The sequence below is a fragment of the Tamandua tetradactyla genome, chromosome 10, assembly GCF_023851605.1.
Source record: "Tamandua tetradactyla isolate mTamTet1 chromosome 10, mTamTet1.pri, whole genome shotgun sequence".
In the NCBI taxonomy this organism is placed as follows: Eukaryota; Metazoa; Chordata; class Mammalia; order Pilosa; family Myrmecophagidae; genus Tamandua; species Tamandua tetradactyla.
Window position 1 is genome coordinate 105,055,729 of NC_135336.1, and position 17,782 is coordinate 105,073,510.

The 17,782-nt window shown below is 43.0% G+C and overlaps 1 protein-coding gene across 4 annotated transcripts in view; it reads left to right on the forward strand.

Moving 5' to 3' along the window:
* The window catches only part of HLCS (holocarboxylase synthetase), a 264,092-nt gene that overhangs the window by 11,838 nt on the left and 234,472 nt on the right, over nt 1-17,782 (forward strand). For 2 of the 4 annotated variants that reach the window (XM_077119098.1, XM_077119099.1), the window contains exon 2: nt 7,086-7,223. In XM_077119098.1, coding sequence (XP_076975213.1) covers nt 7,086-7,223 — 138 coding nt within the window. Of the gene's footprint in view, nt 1-7,085; nt 7,228-12,705; nt 12,783-17,782 lie in introns of all 4 variants that reach the window. The other 2 variants (XM_077119101.1, XM_077119100.1) reach the window with 2 other exon arrangements.

Here is a 17,782-nt window from a genome sequence, read left to right on the forward strand (position 1 = left end):
CTGCATCAATTGAGATGATCATGTGATTTTTCTGCTTTGATTTGTTGATATGGTGTATTACATTAATTGATTTTCTTATGTTGAACCATCCTTGCATACCTGGGATGAATCCTACTTGGTCATGATGAATAATTCTTTTAATGTGTTGTTGGATACGATTTGCTAGAATTTTATTGAGGATTTTTGCATCAATATTCATTAGAGAGATCGGCCTGTAGTTTTCTTTTCTTGTAATATCTTTGCCTGGTTTTGGTATGAGGGTAATGTTGGCTTCATAGAATGAGTTAGGTAGTTTTCCCTCCACTTCGATTTTTTTGAAGAGTTTGAGGAGAGTTGGTACTAATTCTTTCTGGAATGTTTGATAGAATTCACATGTGAAGCCGTCTGGTCCTGGACTTTTCTTTTTAGGAAGCTTTTGAATGACTGCTTTGATTTCTTTACTTGTGATTGGTTTGTTGAGATCATCTATCTCTTCTTGAGTCAAAGTTGGTTGTTCATGTCTTTCCAGGAACCCGTCCATTTCCTCTAAATTGTTGTATTTATTAGCGTAAAGTTGTTCATAGTATCCTGTTATTACCTCCTTTATTTCTGTGAGGTCAGTAGTTATGTCTCCTCTTCCATTTCTGATCTTATTTATTTGCATCCTCTCTCTTCTTCTTTTTGTCAATCTTGCTAAGGGCCCATCAATCTTATTGATTTTCTCATAGAACCAACTTCTGGCCTTATTGATTTTCTCTATTGTTTTCATGTTTTCAATTTCATTTATTTGTGCTCTAATCTTTGTTATTTCTTTCCTTTTGCTTGCTTTGGGGTTAGCTTGCTGTTCTTTCTCCAGTTCTTCCAAATGGATAGTTAATTCCTGAATTTTTGCCTTTTCTTCTTTTCTGATATAGGCATTTAGAGCAATAAATTTCCCTCTTAGCACTGCCTTTGCTGCGTCCCATAAGTTTTGATATGTTGTGTTTTCATTTTCATTCGCCTCGAGGTATTTGCTAATTTCTCTAGCAATTTCTTCTTTGACCCACTCGTTGTTTAGGAGTGTGTTGTTGAGCCTCCACGTATTTGTGAATTTTCTGGCACTCTGCCTATTATTGATTTCCAACATCATTCCTTTATGGTCCGAGAAAGTGTTGGGTAAGATTTCAATCTTTTTAAATTTGTTAAGACTTGCTTTGTGACCCAGCATGTGGTCTATTTTTGAGAATGATCCATGAGCACTTGAGAAAAAGGTGTATCCTGCTGTTGTGGGATGTAATGTCCTATAAATGTCTATTAAGTCTAGTTCATTTATAGTAATATTCAGATTCTCTATTTCTTTGTTGATCTTCTGTCTAGATGTTCTGTCCCTTGATGAGAGTGGTGAGTTGAAGTCTCCAACTATTATAGTATATGAGTCTATTTCCCTTTTCAGTGTTTGCAGTGTATTCCTCACGTATTTTGGGGCATTCTGGTTCGGTGCGTAAATATTTATGATTGTTATGTCTTCATGTTTAATTGTTCCTTTTATTAGTATATAGTGTCCTTCTTTGTCTCTTTTAACTGCTTTACATTTGAAGTCTAATTTGTTGGATATTAGTATAGCCACTCCTGCTCTTTTCTGATTGTTATTTGCATGAAATATCTTTTCCCAACCTTTCACTTTCAACCTATGTTTATCTTTGGGTCTAAGATGTGTTTCCTGTAGACAGCATACAGAAGGATCCTGTTTTTTAATCCATTCTGCCAATCTATGTCTTTTGATTGGGGAATTCAGTCCATTGACATTTAGTGTTATTACTGTTTGGATAATATTTTCCTCTAACATTTTGCCTTTTGTATTATATATATCATATCTGATTTTCCTTCTTTCTACACTCTTTTCCATATCTCTCTCTTCTGTCTTTTTGTATCTGACTCTAATGCTCCCTTTAGTATTTCTTGCAGAGCTGGTCTCTTGGTCACGAATTCTTTCAGTGACTTTTTGTCTGAGAATGTTTTAATTTCTCCCTCATTTTTGAAGGATAATTTTGCTGGATATAGGAGTCTTGGTTGGCAGTTTTTCTCTTTTAGTATTTTAAATATATCATCCCACTGTCTTCTAGCTTCCATGGTTTCTGCTGAGAAATCTACACATAGTCTTATTGGGTTTCCCTTGTATGTGATGGATTGTTTTTCTCTTGCTGCTTTCAAGATCCTCTCTTTCTCATTGACCTCTGACATTCTAACTAGTAAGTGTCTTGGAGAACGCCTATTTGGGTCTAATCTCTTTGGGGTGTGCTGCACTTCTTGGATCTGTAATTTTAGGTCTTTCATAAGAGTTGGGAAATTTTCAGTGAAAATTTCTTCCATTAGTTTTTCTCCTCCTTTTCCCTTCTCTTCTCCTTCTGGGACACCCACAACACGTATATTTGTGCGGTTCATATTGTCCTTGAGTTCCCTGATACCCTGTTCAAATTTCTCCATTCTTTTCCCTATAGTTTCTGTTTCTTTTTGGAATTCAGATGTTCCATCCTCCAAATCACTAATTCTATCTTCTGTCTCTTTAAATCTATCATTGTAACTATCCATTATTTTTTCTATGTTTGCTACTTTATCCTTCACTTCCATAAGTTCTGCGATTTGTTTTTTCAGTTTTTCTATTTCTTCTTTATGTTCAGCCCATGTCCTCTTCATGTCCTCCCTCAATTTATCGATTTCATTTTTGAAGAGGTTTTCCATTTCTGTTCGTATATTCAGGATTAGTTGTCTCAGCTCTTGTGTCTCATTTGAGCTATTGGTTTGTTCCTTTGACTGGGCCATATTCTCAATCTTTTGAGCGTGGACAGTTATCTTCTGCTGCTGGCGTCTGGGCATTTATTCAGATTTCTCTGGGTGTTGGACCCAGCAAGGTTGTAAGATTTTTCTGTGAAATCTCTGGGATCTGTTTTTCTTATCTTGCCCAGTACGTGGCGCACGTGGCACACGTTTGTCTCAAGTGTTTGGAATGGGTCTCCCCCAGTCACCGATCTCCGTGGCCTGGGGCTTTCGGATCCAAATCTCTCCGTTGGTTCAGGGGCCGCGCGTGGTGGGGGCGTCAGCTGCCGCGGCTTGAGGGGACCCTGTGGCTGGTTGCGGGCCGCAGCGGGCCTGGGGGATTCCCCACCGGACCAGGAAGCCTCCCGTGGGGGGGGGGCTTCCGCGGCTTGGATAGCCCTCCTATCTGAGACTCGTATCCGCGGACTTGAAGCAGAGACTCGAAGCCGCCCGCAAAAGAGGGGTGCCACCTGCCTCGGCTTGGGAAACTTGCTTCTCCAATACTCTCAGCCGGCCCGGAAAGGGGGGAGGGAGTAGCTCGGACCACCGCAGCTGCCGCTGATCGGGAGATCGCACGCCGCTCGGGGGTCTCACTGCAGCCGAGTCTCGCAGTCAGTCTAGCCAGCCCAGACTTTGGATAGCCCTCTGATCCGGGACTCGTAGCCGCGGACTTAAAGCCGAGACTCGAAGCCGCCCACAAAAGAAGGGCGCCGCCTGCCTTGGCTTGGGGAACTTACTTCTCCGATACTCTCAGCCGGCCCGGGAAGGAGGGAGGGATTAGCTCGGACCGCCGCAGCTGCGGCCACTCGGGGGTCTCGCCGCAGCCAAGTCTCGCAATCAGACTTGCCAGCCCAGACTTTGGATAGCCCTCTGATCCCAGACTTGTAGTCGCGGACTCGAAGCCGCCCGCAAAAGTGTGGCGCCGGCCGCCTTGGCTGGGAAGCTTGTCTCTCCGAGTCTCTCAGCCAGCCCCGGAAGGAGGGAGGGATTAGCTCGGACTGCCGCAGCTGGGCCGCTCGGGGGTCTCGCCGCAGCCAAGACTCGGAATCAGACTTGCCAGCCCAGACTTTGGATAGCCCTCTGATCCGAGACTTGTAGTCGCGGACTCGAAGCCGCCCGCAAAAGTGTGGCGCCGGCCGCCTTGGCTGGGAAGCTTGTCTCTCCGAGTCTCTCAGTCAGCCCCGGAAGGAGGGAGGGATTAGCTCGGACCGCCGCAGCTGCGGCTGCTCGGGAAATCGCCCGCCGCTCGGGGATCTCACTCACCGCAGCTGAGTTTCGCAGTCAGACTAGCCAGCCCAGAGTTGGTTATGCTGTGTGTCCATTCCCTGCTGTAGCCCCGGGAGTTGTTTTGTACTGTTTCTGTTCACCTATTAGTTGATTTGGAGTCGGAGGAACTAAGACGCATGTACCTTACTAAGACGCCATCTTGGATCCCCACGACTGCTGTGGTTTTGGTTGGGGTTTGGCAAGTTATGGTGGCAATGTCTAACTGAAGCTTGCATAAGAGTGACCTCCGGAGTAGACTCTTGACTCTATTTGAATTTTCTAGCCACTGATACCTTGTTTGTTACACTTCTTTTCTCCTTTTAGTCAGGATATCATTGTTGATCCCATGGTGCCAGTGACAGGCTCATCCCTGGGAGTCATCTCCCACGCTGCCAGGGAGATTTTTACTCCTGGATATCATGTCCCACGTAGAGGGGAGGGCAGTGATTTCACTTGCAGAGTTGGGCTTAGAGAGAGTGAGGCCTCATCTGAGCAACAAAAGAGGTCCTCTGGAAGTAACTCTTAGGTATACCTATAGGTAGGCTAAGCTTCTCTGCTACATACATAAGCTTCAGAAGAGCAAGCCTCAAGATCAAGGGCTTGCCTATTGATTTGGGTGTCCTTAATGTTTGTCACAGTATCAGGGGTTTCTCTGGTGTAAAGTTTAATCGTTCCATAATTTTTTCTCCCATCCTTCAAGGGACTTTTCTGATGCTTTTTTGTTTGTTTGTTTGTTTTTTAACATTTTTTTAAAATTGTGAAATATAGCATATATACAAAAAAGCAATAAATTCCCAACTACTTTTTAACAAGTGGTTATAGAACAGATTTTAAAGTTTGGTATGGATTACAGTTCCACAATTTTCAATTTTTTTCTTCTAGCTTCTCCAAGACACTGGATACCAACAGAAATAGCAATACAATGATTCAGCAGTCATACTTATTTGTTAAATCCTGTCTTCTCTGTTAAACTCCTCCTTCTCTTTAAATAACATATATACATAAAAGCATCACAATAATTAGCTGTAGAACAGATTTCAGAGTTTGGTATGAGTTATTCCACAATTTTAGATTTTTATTTCTAGCTCCTTTAAGGTATTGAAGGCTAAAAGAAATATCAGTATAATGACTCAGCACTCATACTTGTTTGTCAAACCCAGCCTTCTTTGTATTACTCCACCATCACCTTTGATCTTTCTCCCACCCTTTAGAGGTATTTGGGCTGTACCCATTCTAACTTTTTCATGTTTGAAGGGGCTGTTGATAGTATGGAATCGGGGATGGAGCTAGCTAATGGTCTGGAAAGGTTGGCCCCTCGGCATTTCAGGACTTATCTGGTCCAGGGATCCCATCTGGAGGGAGTAGATTTTGGGAAGTTATCCTAGTGCATGGAACCTCTGTAGAATCTTATACAATGCCCTAGGTGTGTTTTAGCGTTGGCAGGAATGGTTTTGGTTGGGGCTTAGTAATTTATGATGGGTAGCAATGTCTAACTGAAGCATGCGTTAAGAGTGACCTCCAGTGTAGCCTCTCAACTCTGTTTGAACTCTTTTAGCCATTTTTTTATACTTTTTTTCCCCCTTTTTGTCAAATGGCATTGTTGATCCACAGTGCCAGGGCCAGGCTTATCCCTGGGAGTCGTGTTCCATGCTGCCAGGGAGACTTTTATTTCTGGATGTCATGTCCCATGTAGTGGGGAGGGCAATGGTTTCACTTGCAGAGTTGGGCTTAGAGAGAGAAAGGCCGCATCTAAGCAACAAAAGAAATCCTCTGGAGATGACTCTACGGAGGCTAAACTTCTCTGCTACACACATAAGCTTCACAAGAGCAAGCCTCAAGATCAAGGGCTTAGCCTATTGATTTGGGTGTTTGGCATAGTATCGGGTTTCACCCGTGGTAAAGTTTAACAGTTCCATAATTTTCCCCCCATCCCTGAAGGGACTTTGCCAATACTTTTTGATTATCTGCTTAATATACTCTGGGATATATCCAGACATTACATTAAGCTATACAGGATTCAAGACTCATTCTTATTCTGAGCTTCCTGTGTTTGGATTGTTTAAATGATCTGTCCAGACAAGTTGAGTTAAATTATGTGCTACAGAAAATTGGGTTCTGGACAAAATAAACCTTTCTTCCTTTGTTCTCAAAGAGTAGATGAGGTTCTGAAATATAGACAGTGTGTTCCTTACCCCTGTTTTCTGAATTACCTTAATCCCGACCTGATTGACTTCATTCTTATCTCTAAATACTAGGTTATGCATACTTAAAACAGCCTCTCAAAATCCATAAATAACAATTTCCCCCCTGGACTAAATGTGACTGCTATAAGAGCTTGTAGTCTAGGCCTCTGTTTTCTTATAAGCATTTTCTGAAGAGACCATATAGTATTTGCTCCTTTGTTTCTGGCTTATTTTGCCTCACCAAATGTCCCACAGGTTCATTCACAATGTTGCATGCTTCACAACTTTATTCCTTCTGGGGTAGCACACCATTCAATCATATATATATATATATATATACCATTGTCACCAAACTACCTCTCAGTCAGTACATCCTTCAGCCACTTCCATTAATTGGGCATCATGTGTAATATCCAAAGTCAACAGCCCATCAACACTCTCAATTTTAGATAATTTCATTGTCCCCAAGAAAAAGATAACCAATAAACATACCCTCACCAAACAGAAAATCGAAATCTGCCCTTAACTCTTATCCCTCCCCCCAGTATTTACCCCCAGTGTTGCTGTGGTACAAAATGTCTGTTTGTGCCACTGTTTACAGCTCTTCTGGATATATACCGAGTGTTGGTATTGCCAGGTCATAGGGCAAATTGATATTTAGTTCCTAGCAGGCATTTTGTAGCTGTTGAAATCATCATGATTCAGTGAGAAACAAAGGTAAATGTAGTCCTCTAGGAGAGAGTCAGGTAACCTTGCTTAGACCTTACCTGGAACTACAGAAGACAGTGTGCTGGGCATGTTGATATAAATGGTTTTGATTTTAAATCTTTTGTGTTTTATTTTTTTATCTTTCCCTCTATCCAGTCCATTGATGACTTGAACAAATGGGTCCTTTTTCTTGTTTCTCCTTTTGTACTTGAAGCAGAACACATTGCATTTGTGACTGAGAGCATCTGGGTACAGAGTGAGAGTTTACAGAGACCATCTGCCTCTTCAGAAACTGTGAGTAACGTTTTGACTTAATGTACGATATATAAAATATGTGTGGTAATTAAAACCAAATTTGTTTTTGCTGAGTGTTCCTTCCTGCTCTTTGTGGTTCCCTTTATTTCTGGACATTTTGGGTTAAATAAAATATATTAGTAAGAGTACTTATGCCAGTTCTTTTTAATGTAGTTGGGAGAAAATTTAGAATTACCTGCATGGCCTACATTTGTGACTTACAGGATATTTTTGTTGGACAGCACTGCTTGATGGTCCTCTCATCCATTCCTACTTCTCGCTTCCAAGATCCAGCCTGAATGACTTATATTCTATGTACATTCTAGTCATCTCTCCTTACATATCCCGAAAACACCCCAAACTTAATAACATGTCCATAACTCTTTGTTCATAGTCCTCTGCTTAAAAAAAAAAAAAGTAAAAAATCCCAAATTAACACCTCAATCTGTTTTTCCTGGTTCCTCAAGATAAAAACCTGCTTTGTCTTTACCTTTCCCTGCCTCTTTATACCCATTAAGTGGTAAAGTTCTTCTAATACCATTCCCAAATGTCTCGGCTTCACTCCTTCATTTCTGCTACTCCTCATTTCGTGCCCATCCTCATTACCTTCTGTGTAAACTGTGAGAATCCCTTCTCCCAGACCAAATTCAGTTGGAATACACTCTGCTTCAACTCCCAGTGGATGTCCTTCCACTAAACCTTAGGCCCTTGGAAGTCGGAGCCCACTCACCTATGATGGTTAGTGTTAGTGTCACCCTGGCTGGGCTCTGATATCCAGTTGCTTGGTCAAACACTGGCCTAGGTATTGCTGAGGAGGTATTTTGTAGGTGTATTACACACCTACTTCAGATTACTTTAAATGATTACCCTCAATAATGTGAGTGGACATCATCCAATACTGAAGGCCGTCAGAAACCTCCCCTGTGAGTTTTGGACCCAAAATTGCAACATCAGCTTTTGTTGGAATTTCCAGCCTGCTATCCTGCCCTATGGATTTCAGACTTGTCAGCCCTCCACACTCACCAGTTCTTTAATATAAATCTCTTTCTCCTTCCCTTCTCTTTTTCTATTTACACACACACACACACACACACACACACACACACACACACACACACACATACACATCCTCTTGGTTCAGTTTTTTGACAATCCGTGATTGATACACCACCTTTTTAGGCTTCTTAGCCTCAGTTGTCTTTGATGACTTATTCTTGCCCTCCCGCGTTCTTGCCGTGTGCCTCACCCCAGACTAAATGCTGGCTAGATGGAGGGGAACGACTGCTTTTGAGGGACCCACAGACAAATCACTCCATGGGATCACCAGTGCTGTGTCACTGGTGTCCTGAGATCCTCAAGGAAGACAACTTGTTCTTTCCCCTTTCCTGCCTGGTCTTCCTGGTTAATCTAGCCTTCTCTCCTCATTCGGAGTTCACATCACCTGCAAATGGAAAGAGAAGGAGAGCAAGAGTACACATTTTTGGTGAGGAGCAGTGTCCCCTTCCTCAGCATCCTCTCTTCTAGAGTTCATAAATATCTCCTCGAAAGCTAGGGCTGCTAGCATCCTATAACCACAGTTTCACATCAACCCCATGTCCTCACCAAGGTTTTTCTGAGTTAAGGTTTAGGTTGGATCCATGAACTGGCATTGGAGATCATAGAATGTAACAGATGGGGTGGATTTTGGAGTCATTGATCCAATGTGCCCCCCCCCCCACCCCTGAACTAGGTCCTAGGGTTCTTCCAAGGTTCTCCTGAAGAGTCCCTTGTGCTTGGGGGTGATGGTTTGAATTGGTTTACCTCCTTCAAGTAAAGGGATGCTGACTCCATCTGTTTCATGTATTAAGAGTTCTGCCTCAAAGCTCACTTAAAAAAGGCAGAAAAGTTGCACTGGGACAAGGGAAGTATGAAACACTACTGATGGGGTGTGGTCTCCTCACTTTATTATTGAAATCAGGCTTTAGCAGATGCTAGGTGAAATGGAAAGGTGTTTGAAGAGAGGGAGTGAGCCTGGGCTGGGGTGGAAGGGCTACTACACAGGCCAGAGTGTAGGAAGGAATGGCAGGGGCTCAATTCTGTGAGATGTCTGTCTGATCTTGGCCAGATACAGATGACATACACTCAATGGGCAGTTGAGTGTTTAATGAATGGACAGCTTGCAAAAGCACAGGCAGGGTTGGAAACCAACAAGGAATGGTGAGTCCCCAGGCCAGCAACCATGGAGGAGGCTTACCACCCTGGAAGGGGCGGCTGTTTGAACCTGGAGATGATGTAAGCTCTGGCTGGGGCAAAGGGTCCCTGGAGGATCTTTGGTGTTTGGTAGAGGACATGGCTTCTGCCAGTTCAAGACCTGAAGAAAGGGAGCAGAAGGAAGGATACCCTTACCTCCTCTCTCTGCTCCTGCCCTTGGCTCAATGCCTAACATCTCACTGACCAAAACCAACTAGAATCCACAGGGCCAGGACGCCTGTTCATGCTAACCACTGAAGCCAGCCTCTGGGAGGCACAGCAGGTAGAGAGTAGACATCCATCACAAATACCTGCTGGCTCCTGAAAAATCTGGGGACCGTTGCCTTGTGTGTTAAAGGAAGTCTGATCCCCAACCCATCCTCATAGGTATTTATAGGGAGTCTTTGTCCGCCCATCCTCATTCAGCTGCCTTTGTCTTCCCTGCCTGCCCTATGAGTGCACCAGCAGGGATTTTGCTGATAATAGCCATATATACTGGGTTCCCATTTCACAAGCATTGTCTTTAAGGCACTGTATTAGGATAAGAGAAGAAGAAAGGGGTAGGAAAGACAAGATGTAATTGGATGGAATACAAACTAGATTGAAATAAGAACTGTGAGCTAGAAAGGATTAAGGGAGAACAATAGACTTCTGGCTGGGGCTCAGAAGTGGGTATAGGATTTGTCAGGTGGGTCTCCTGCAGTCCAGTGTGTTAAGGTACTACATACTGTTCTGAAGGACCCTATTTTATTTTATTTAGCGTTTATATATTTATGAAAGTAATGAAGCCATTTATTGAGCCCCTGCTATGCATTTTACATACATCACCCCTAATGCTTATAAGGTATTATTATTATTGGCATTTTAAAGATAATAAAACTGAGGTTACAAAATTAAATGATGCACCCAAATCCCCTAGCTGCTAAGTGGCAAATGAGGTTTTAACCAATGTCCATTCCCCTTTCTAGTAGCCAGAGGAAGAAATTAATGTTTTGTTTTGTTTTGATTTTTGGTTAACATATTTTCCTCTACTTCTCTGGTTGCTTTTAAGATTTTTTATCTGCCTTTCATCCTCTGCAATTTTTATTACCATACTTCTTTCTTTTTTAGAAAGAAACCATTGACAGTTTTAAAGTTAAACAAGTAACATGATTGGATATATATGTCCAAATATAAATATGTATATATGTATTTTTTTACTAGCAAACACTCCCCCCATCCCTACCCCCTTCCCTGGTAACCACTAATCTGTTTTCTATCACTATGAATTTGCTATTTCTAGGTATCTCCTTTAAGGAATATCATATAATTCTTGTCCTTATGAATCTTGCTTGTTTCACTGAGCATAATGCTTTGAAGTTAATGTTGCAGCAGATCTCGTAACTTCATTTCTTCTTCTGGTCGAAGAATATTGCATCATGTGTGTGAACCACATTTTATTTATCCATTAATTTGTTGGTGGACATTTGAGTTGTTTCCAGCTTTTGGCTATAGTGCATAGTACTGTTAACACTGGTATACAAATAACTATTTGTTCCCTATTTTTACTTTTTTGGGTATGTACATAGAAGTGGGACTGCCAGGTCATATGGTAATTCTTTAACTTTTTGAGGAACTGCCATATTGCATCCATCCCACAGCGGCTGTATCATTTTACATTCCCACTGACAATTTCCAGTTTTCTGCATCCTTTCTCACACTTGATATTATCTGTTCTTTTAATAATAGCCATCCTTGTGGGTGTGACATGGCATCTCGTAGTTTTAATTTGCATTCCCTAATGGCTAATGATTTTGAGCATCTTTTCATGTGTTTTTGACCATTTGTATATCTTCTTTGCAGAAGTGTCTATTCAAGTCCTTTGTATATTTTCTAATTGGGTGTTTGTCTTGTTAAGTTGATATATTCTGGATCTGTAGGTTATCTTTATATTTTCTTTTGATGCACAAAAGTTTTAAATTTCGAGGAATCAAATCTCTCTATTGTTTCTTTTGTTGCTTGTGTTTTGGGTGTGATAAGTATCCATTGCTGAATCTTATAGGCCATGAAGATTTGCCCCTATGTTATCTTCCAAGAGTTTTATAGTTTTAGCTTTCATATTTAGGTTCTTGATCCATTTTGAGTTAATTTTTCTATTTGGTGTGAGATAGGGGTCTGACTTCATTCTTCTTCATATGAATATCTTAATTTTCCCAACACCATTTGTTGAAGAGACCATTCTTTCTCCATTATATATATATTTAGCACTTTTGTCAAAAACCAGTTCACCACAGATGTGTTGGACTATTTCTGGACTTTCAGTTCTGTTCCCCTGATCTATATGTCTATTTTTGTGTCAGCACCATACTGTTTCAGTTACTGCTACTTTGTAATACAGCTTGAAATTAGGAGGCGTGAGACCTCCAACCTTGTTCTTTTTCAAGACTCTTTTGGTTATTCAGGTCCCTTGCCATTCTATATAAATTCAAGGATCATAAAACATTTTGTTTTACCTTTGAACTCTAGATATAATGTACAAAAATAGATGAATCATAATCCTTGTTCAGAATACACTGTCATCATTGGTTCATTAATGGCCCTCATTCATTCATTCATGAATTTTAAATAATATAATAAATTCTCATGAACACATGCCCAATATGAAAAATAAAGCATATACCTATGTGTTTCTCACCTAGATTCCATTCACTTGCTGTTCCATTTGTTCCCTTGAAACCAACCTATCCCTGGTATTTAAGTTATCTTAGCGAATAAACAAAACCTTCGTGAAGCTACTTACATAACTCTTATATATTATTAAACTTATAAATATTGTAAGCATAAAGTTTTCTTATATATCCTATATAAACTTAGTAAGTTGGTTTCAACTTAAAACCAAGGCCAACATTTTTAAAATATTGCAATTACTTGAAATAGCAAATGTACACAGATTCTTTCTTAATACAAAAATATGAATGCTGTGCTTTTAATTTTTAAACGTTTTGTTAATTTTACAATGTTACGGGGTTAAAAGATGAGCAGCATCATAAGGAAGAGAGTTACTCTGTCATGTAGGGCACAGGTTAAACCCTGTAGCAGAGAGACGTAGAACTACAGTAGTTCAAACAAGCTGGAGGTTTATGGCTCTCTCAGGTTGATTTCTCTTACAGAACAGGTGATCATGTTCTGCAAGCTCTCCAGGGACCCAGTTTCCTTCTGTCCATTCTTTCGTCTTCCCACTGCCATCCTAGGTGGTGGTCTTCTCTCTTGGTAGAACCTGTCTTCTGCTGCCCCTACCACTGTCAGCCACATCCGCATTCCAGCCCACAGAATGGGAAGGAGACAAAGTGGGTGTTCACCAGCTTCCTGTTTAAGACTGTGAGCCAGACGTTTCAGACGGCATGTGAAATAATAAATTCTCATGAACATACACTCAAAATGAAAAATAAAACATATTCCCACGTGGGCCTCACCCACATGTGATGCTATTTGTATGCACATCCATTGCCTAGAACGTAGTCACACGGTCCCACTTAGCTGCAGAGGAAGCTGAGAGATGTATTTTCTAACTGGAAAGCTATGGGTTCAGTGAAAACCTACAGTTCCGTTACTACTTGGGAGAAAGGAAGAAAAGATATTGAGAGGTAATTGACATCTCTGCCAAAGTTACCTGATGCAGGGAAATTACCTCATGCAGCATAGCCTCCAAGAAATACCAGGCAGGCTGACCCAGGGGTCACAGAATAGAGAGGTTCAAAGTCCAAGTTCTGGTGTGCAAATCACATGGTTTATTAAATTCAAAACAGGCAGCAAGAAACAAGAGAGAGATTCGAGATCAGTTAATGCACTAAGGATGGGGTGCCTATGGTGAGGAAGGATATACTACACCAGTGTTGAGGTTAAACTTGGGGCTCAGCAGATGGGAGATGCCAAGAGACCCCCAATTCCTTTGCACTATTGGAGAGACTTGGGGCATGGCGGTCTCTAACAGCTGTGGCTTGTCAGTGATGTACTGAGAAGCCGGGCCTTTTATCTGCGCTTCTGGGCAGAATATACGTGGGGCCAAAATGGGTCCATACGAGGTCCTACTGGGAGCTGATTTAGGGATGAAATAAACGCCAGTCTGGAAGGTGACATGATGTGTGTCTTACTAATGTTTCAGTTTTACTTAGTCCTCCCATGTTTTTATGTCTATGAGTAATACTCTTTTTTGTTCTGTTCTTTTCATCTGTGTTCAACTTATATGTGCTCCATTTATCTCATCTGTCTATAAAATATTTTATATGTTACTGGCTCTTTATACTTGATGTATCTTAAGAGTTTCATCTATGCCATTGCTTTTCTTGTTTTCTATATAACAGAATTGAGTATTTTAAAATAATGTAGTAAATAACCATTCTACACAAATCAGAAAAGGTGTGTATATGTCAATAAAGAATTTGTTCTTTATCCTAGGGACATGAGACTAAAACCATTGTTTATAAGCAGAATGATCAGATTTGTGCTGCAGAATGGTCACAGTTAAGGCGGATTAGAAGGAAGCAATCCTGGAATAGATTGTGGTGCAGTTGTGAAAACTGGTGGCCTTGAGGAGAGTGTTTATGGTAGGGTTGGTGAGACGGAGACAGACGTATGAGCTGTCGAGGAGGTGCAGGGAAGGTGTGTGGGTGGACGGTGGACCATTGGTGGAGCTGGGAGCACATGGGAAAGGCTGGTGAAGGGGCTGTGAGGAATGCAGTTTTGTATATTGTATTAGTCAACTCTAGGCAAGTAACAGATGCTTTTAGAATCTCAGTGGCTCCAATCAACATACTCAGGCTCATGCTACCCGTAGGCTCAGCAGGTGGGCTGCTACTCTTTCAAGCTGTGATCCTTCTCTGGGCTCTGGCTGGCCCTGCTCCGTGCATCTTCTCATCTTCTTGTTCAGGGCCCCTGGCTGAAGGCCCATGGCTATTGGGGGACATATTTTTGCTGTGCAGAGGGGAAGATGAGAGAGTTGTAGAAACTCAGAATGGTGAGATGGTTTGAAGCTGTGTGTACTCCAGAAAAATATGTTCTCAAACTTAATCCATTCCTGCATATGTGAATCTGTTGAAAGTAGGACCTTTTTTTTTTTAATTTTAGAATATTTTAATAACTTCCCAAAGAAACCCACTAGCAGTCACTCCCCATTTCTTCCCAACCCTTCCAGCCCTTGGCAACCACTAATTCTCTCTATAGATTTATCTATACTGGATATTTCGTATAAATGTAATCAGACAATATGTGATCTTTCATTGAAAAGTTTCCAGTCAGGGAGTGGCACAATTAGATTTGCTTTATAGAAAGACTGATATGACTGACATTTGTACCCTGGATTTTTTATTATTATTATTTTAATTGATATATTACATATTCATATACCATGTAATTATCCAAAGTGTACAATTAATGGTTCAAAATATCATCATATAGCTGTGCATTTATCATCACAATTGACTTTTTTCTTTTTTATTATTTTAATTGATATATTATGTATTCATATGTCATGTAATCATCCAAAATGTACAATTAATGGTTCACAGTATCATCATACAGCTGTGTGCTTATTGACTTTTTTGTGAAAAACAATGCATATACAAAAAGCAATACATTTCAAAGCACAGCACAACAATTAGATGTAGAACAGACTTCAGAGCCTGGTATGGCTTACAAATTCCACAACTTTAGGCTTTAACCTCTAGCTGCTCCAAAATACCAGGGACTAAAAGAAGTATCAGTATAATGATTTGGTGATCATACTCATTTGTAAACCCCACCTTCTCTGCATAACTCCACCATCACCTTTGATCCTTCTCCCACTCCCTAGGGGTATTTGGGCTATGCCCATTACAGCTATTTCATGTTGGAAGGGGCTGTCAGTAATAAGGGATAGGGAGATGGAACTAGCTGACATTCTAGAGAGGCTGGGCCTTCTAAGTTTCAGGACTTAACTGGTCCAGGGACCCATTTGGAGGTTGTAGGTTTCTGGAAAGTACCCTAGTGCATGAACCTTTGTAGAATCTTATGTAACACCCTGGGTGTTCTTTATGATTGACAATTCTATTTGAACTCTCTCAGCCACTGATACTTTATTTGTTATACTTCTTTTCCCTCTTTTGGTCAGAATGGTATTGTTGATCCCACGGTGCAAGGGCCAGGTTCATCCCTGGGAGTCACATCCCATGTTGCCAGGGAGACTTTCACTCCTGGATGTCATGTCCCATGTAGGCGAGAGGGCAATGATTTCACTTGCAGAGTTGGGCTTAGAGAGAGAAAGGCCACATCTGAGCAACAATAGAGGTCCTCCAGAAGTAACTCTTAGGCATACATATAGGTAGACCAAGCTTCTCCGCTACGTACATAAGCTTCATAAGAGCGAGCCTCAAGATCAAGGTCTTGGCCTATTGATTTGAGTGTCCCTAATGTTTGACACAGTATCAGGAGATTCCCTGGTGGTAAAGTTTAATAGTTCCATATTTTTATTCCCATCCCTCAAGGAACCTTGCCAATACCTTTGATTATCTGCTAAAGATACTCTGGGATATATCCAGGTATTATATTGAGCTATACCAGATTAAAGGCCCTCATTCTTATTCTGGGTTCTTTGTGTTTGAACTGTTTAAATGATCTGTCGGACAGGTTGAGTTAGGTTATGTGCTACAGAAAATTTAGATTCTGGACAAAATAAACCTTTCTTCCTTTGGTCTCAAAGACTAGATGAGGTTCTAAAATACAGACTGTCTTCCTTACCCCTGCATTCTGAATTACCTTAATCCTAACCTGATTGGTTTCAGTCTTATCTCTAAATAGCAGGTTGAAAGTAGGACCTTTTGATTAGGTTACTGTGGTTAGGGTGTGGCCCACCTTAGTCAGGATGGGTCTTAATTCTATTATGGAGTTCCATGTAAGTGGAATGAAATTCAAACAAAAGAGACACAGAGGGAGCAGCCAGGAGCTGAACATCAATGGAACCTGGAAGAGAAGGGAGAGACCAGGAGACACTGCCATGTGCCTTGTCATTGACAAGCTAAGGATCAAGGATCATCAACAGCCAGCCCCAGAATGCCAGTCTTTGGGAAGAAAGCTTCTCCTTGATGACTCCTTGGTGTGGATTTTCTTTCAGCCTCAAAATCATGAGCAAAGGGGGGCTTCCGGAGAAGATGGCGGCTTAGTAAGATGCGCATGTCTTAGTTCCTCCTCCAGAACAACTACTAAATAACTAGAAACAGTACAGAACAGCTCCCGGAGCCACGACAGAGATAGGACACACAGTGTACCCCAGTCTGGAACAGCTGGACCGGCTCCGAGACTCTGCTGCGGTGAGGTCCCCAAGCAGCGCGCGCTTCCCCGGGCCGCGGCGGCTGGCGGCGAGCGCCCCTCCCCCCTCCTTCCCAGTCCGGCTGAGAGACTCGGAGAGGCAAGTTGCCCAAGCCACGGTGGCTGGCTGCCGGTGCCCCTCCCTCACAGGTGGCTTCCCGGGCCGGCTGGGAGCTTCGGATCAGCGGTTCCCCAAGCCGCGGTGGCCGGTGACCAGAGCCCCTCCCACACACGCGGCTTCCCGGGCCAGCTGGGAGCCTCGGATCGGCAGTTCCCCAAGCCGCGGTGGCCGGCGACCGGCGCCTCTCCCTCACACGCGGCTTCGCGGGCTGGCTGGGAGCCTCAGATTGCCGGTTCCCCAAGCCGCGGCGGCCGGCGACCGGAGCCCCTCCCACATGCGGCTTCCTGGGCCGGCTGGGAGCCTCGGATCGGTGGTTCCCCAAGCCGCGGCTGCCGGTGACTGGCGCCCCTCCCACACATGCGACTTCCCGGGCCAGCTGGGAGCCTAGGATTGGCAGTTCCCCAAGCCGCGGCAGCCGGCGACCTGAGCCCCTCCCACACGCGGCTTCCCGGGCCGGCTGGGAGCCTCGGATCGGCGGTTCCCCAAGCCGCGGTGGCCGGCGACAGGCTCCCCTCCCACACACGCGGCTTCTCGGGCCGGCTGGGAGCCTCGGATCAGCAGTTCCCCAAGCTGTGGTGGCCGGGGACCAGAGCCCCTCCCACACACGCGGCTTCCCGGGCTGGCTGGGAGCCTCGGATCAGCGGTCCCCCAAGCCGCGGTGGCCGGCAACCAGCGTTCCTCCCATACACGTGGCTTCCTGGGCCGGCTGGGAACCTCGGATCAGCAGTTCCCCAAACCGTGGTGGCCAGTGCCCCTCCCCAACAGGCGACTTCTCGGAGGGAAAGGAAAGAGTCTCCAACAGTACTAGAGACTGAGTCCAACCTAACACTAATAGTGGCATTAATGAACAACTTCTGACTACTAAAAATAGGCCCTTAGCTTAGGCGAAACT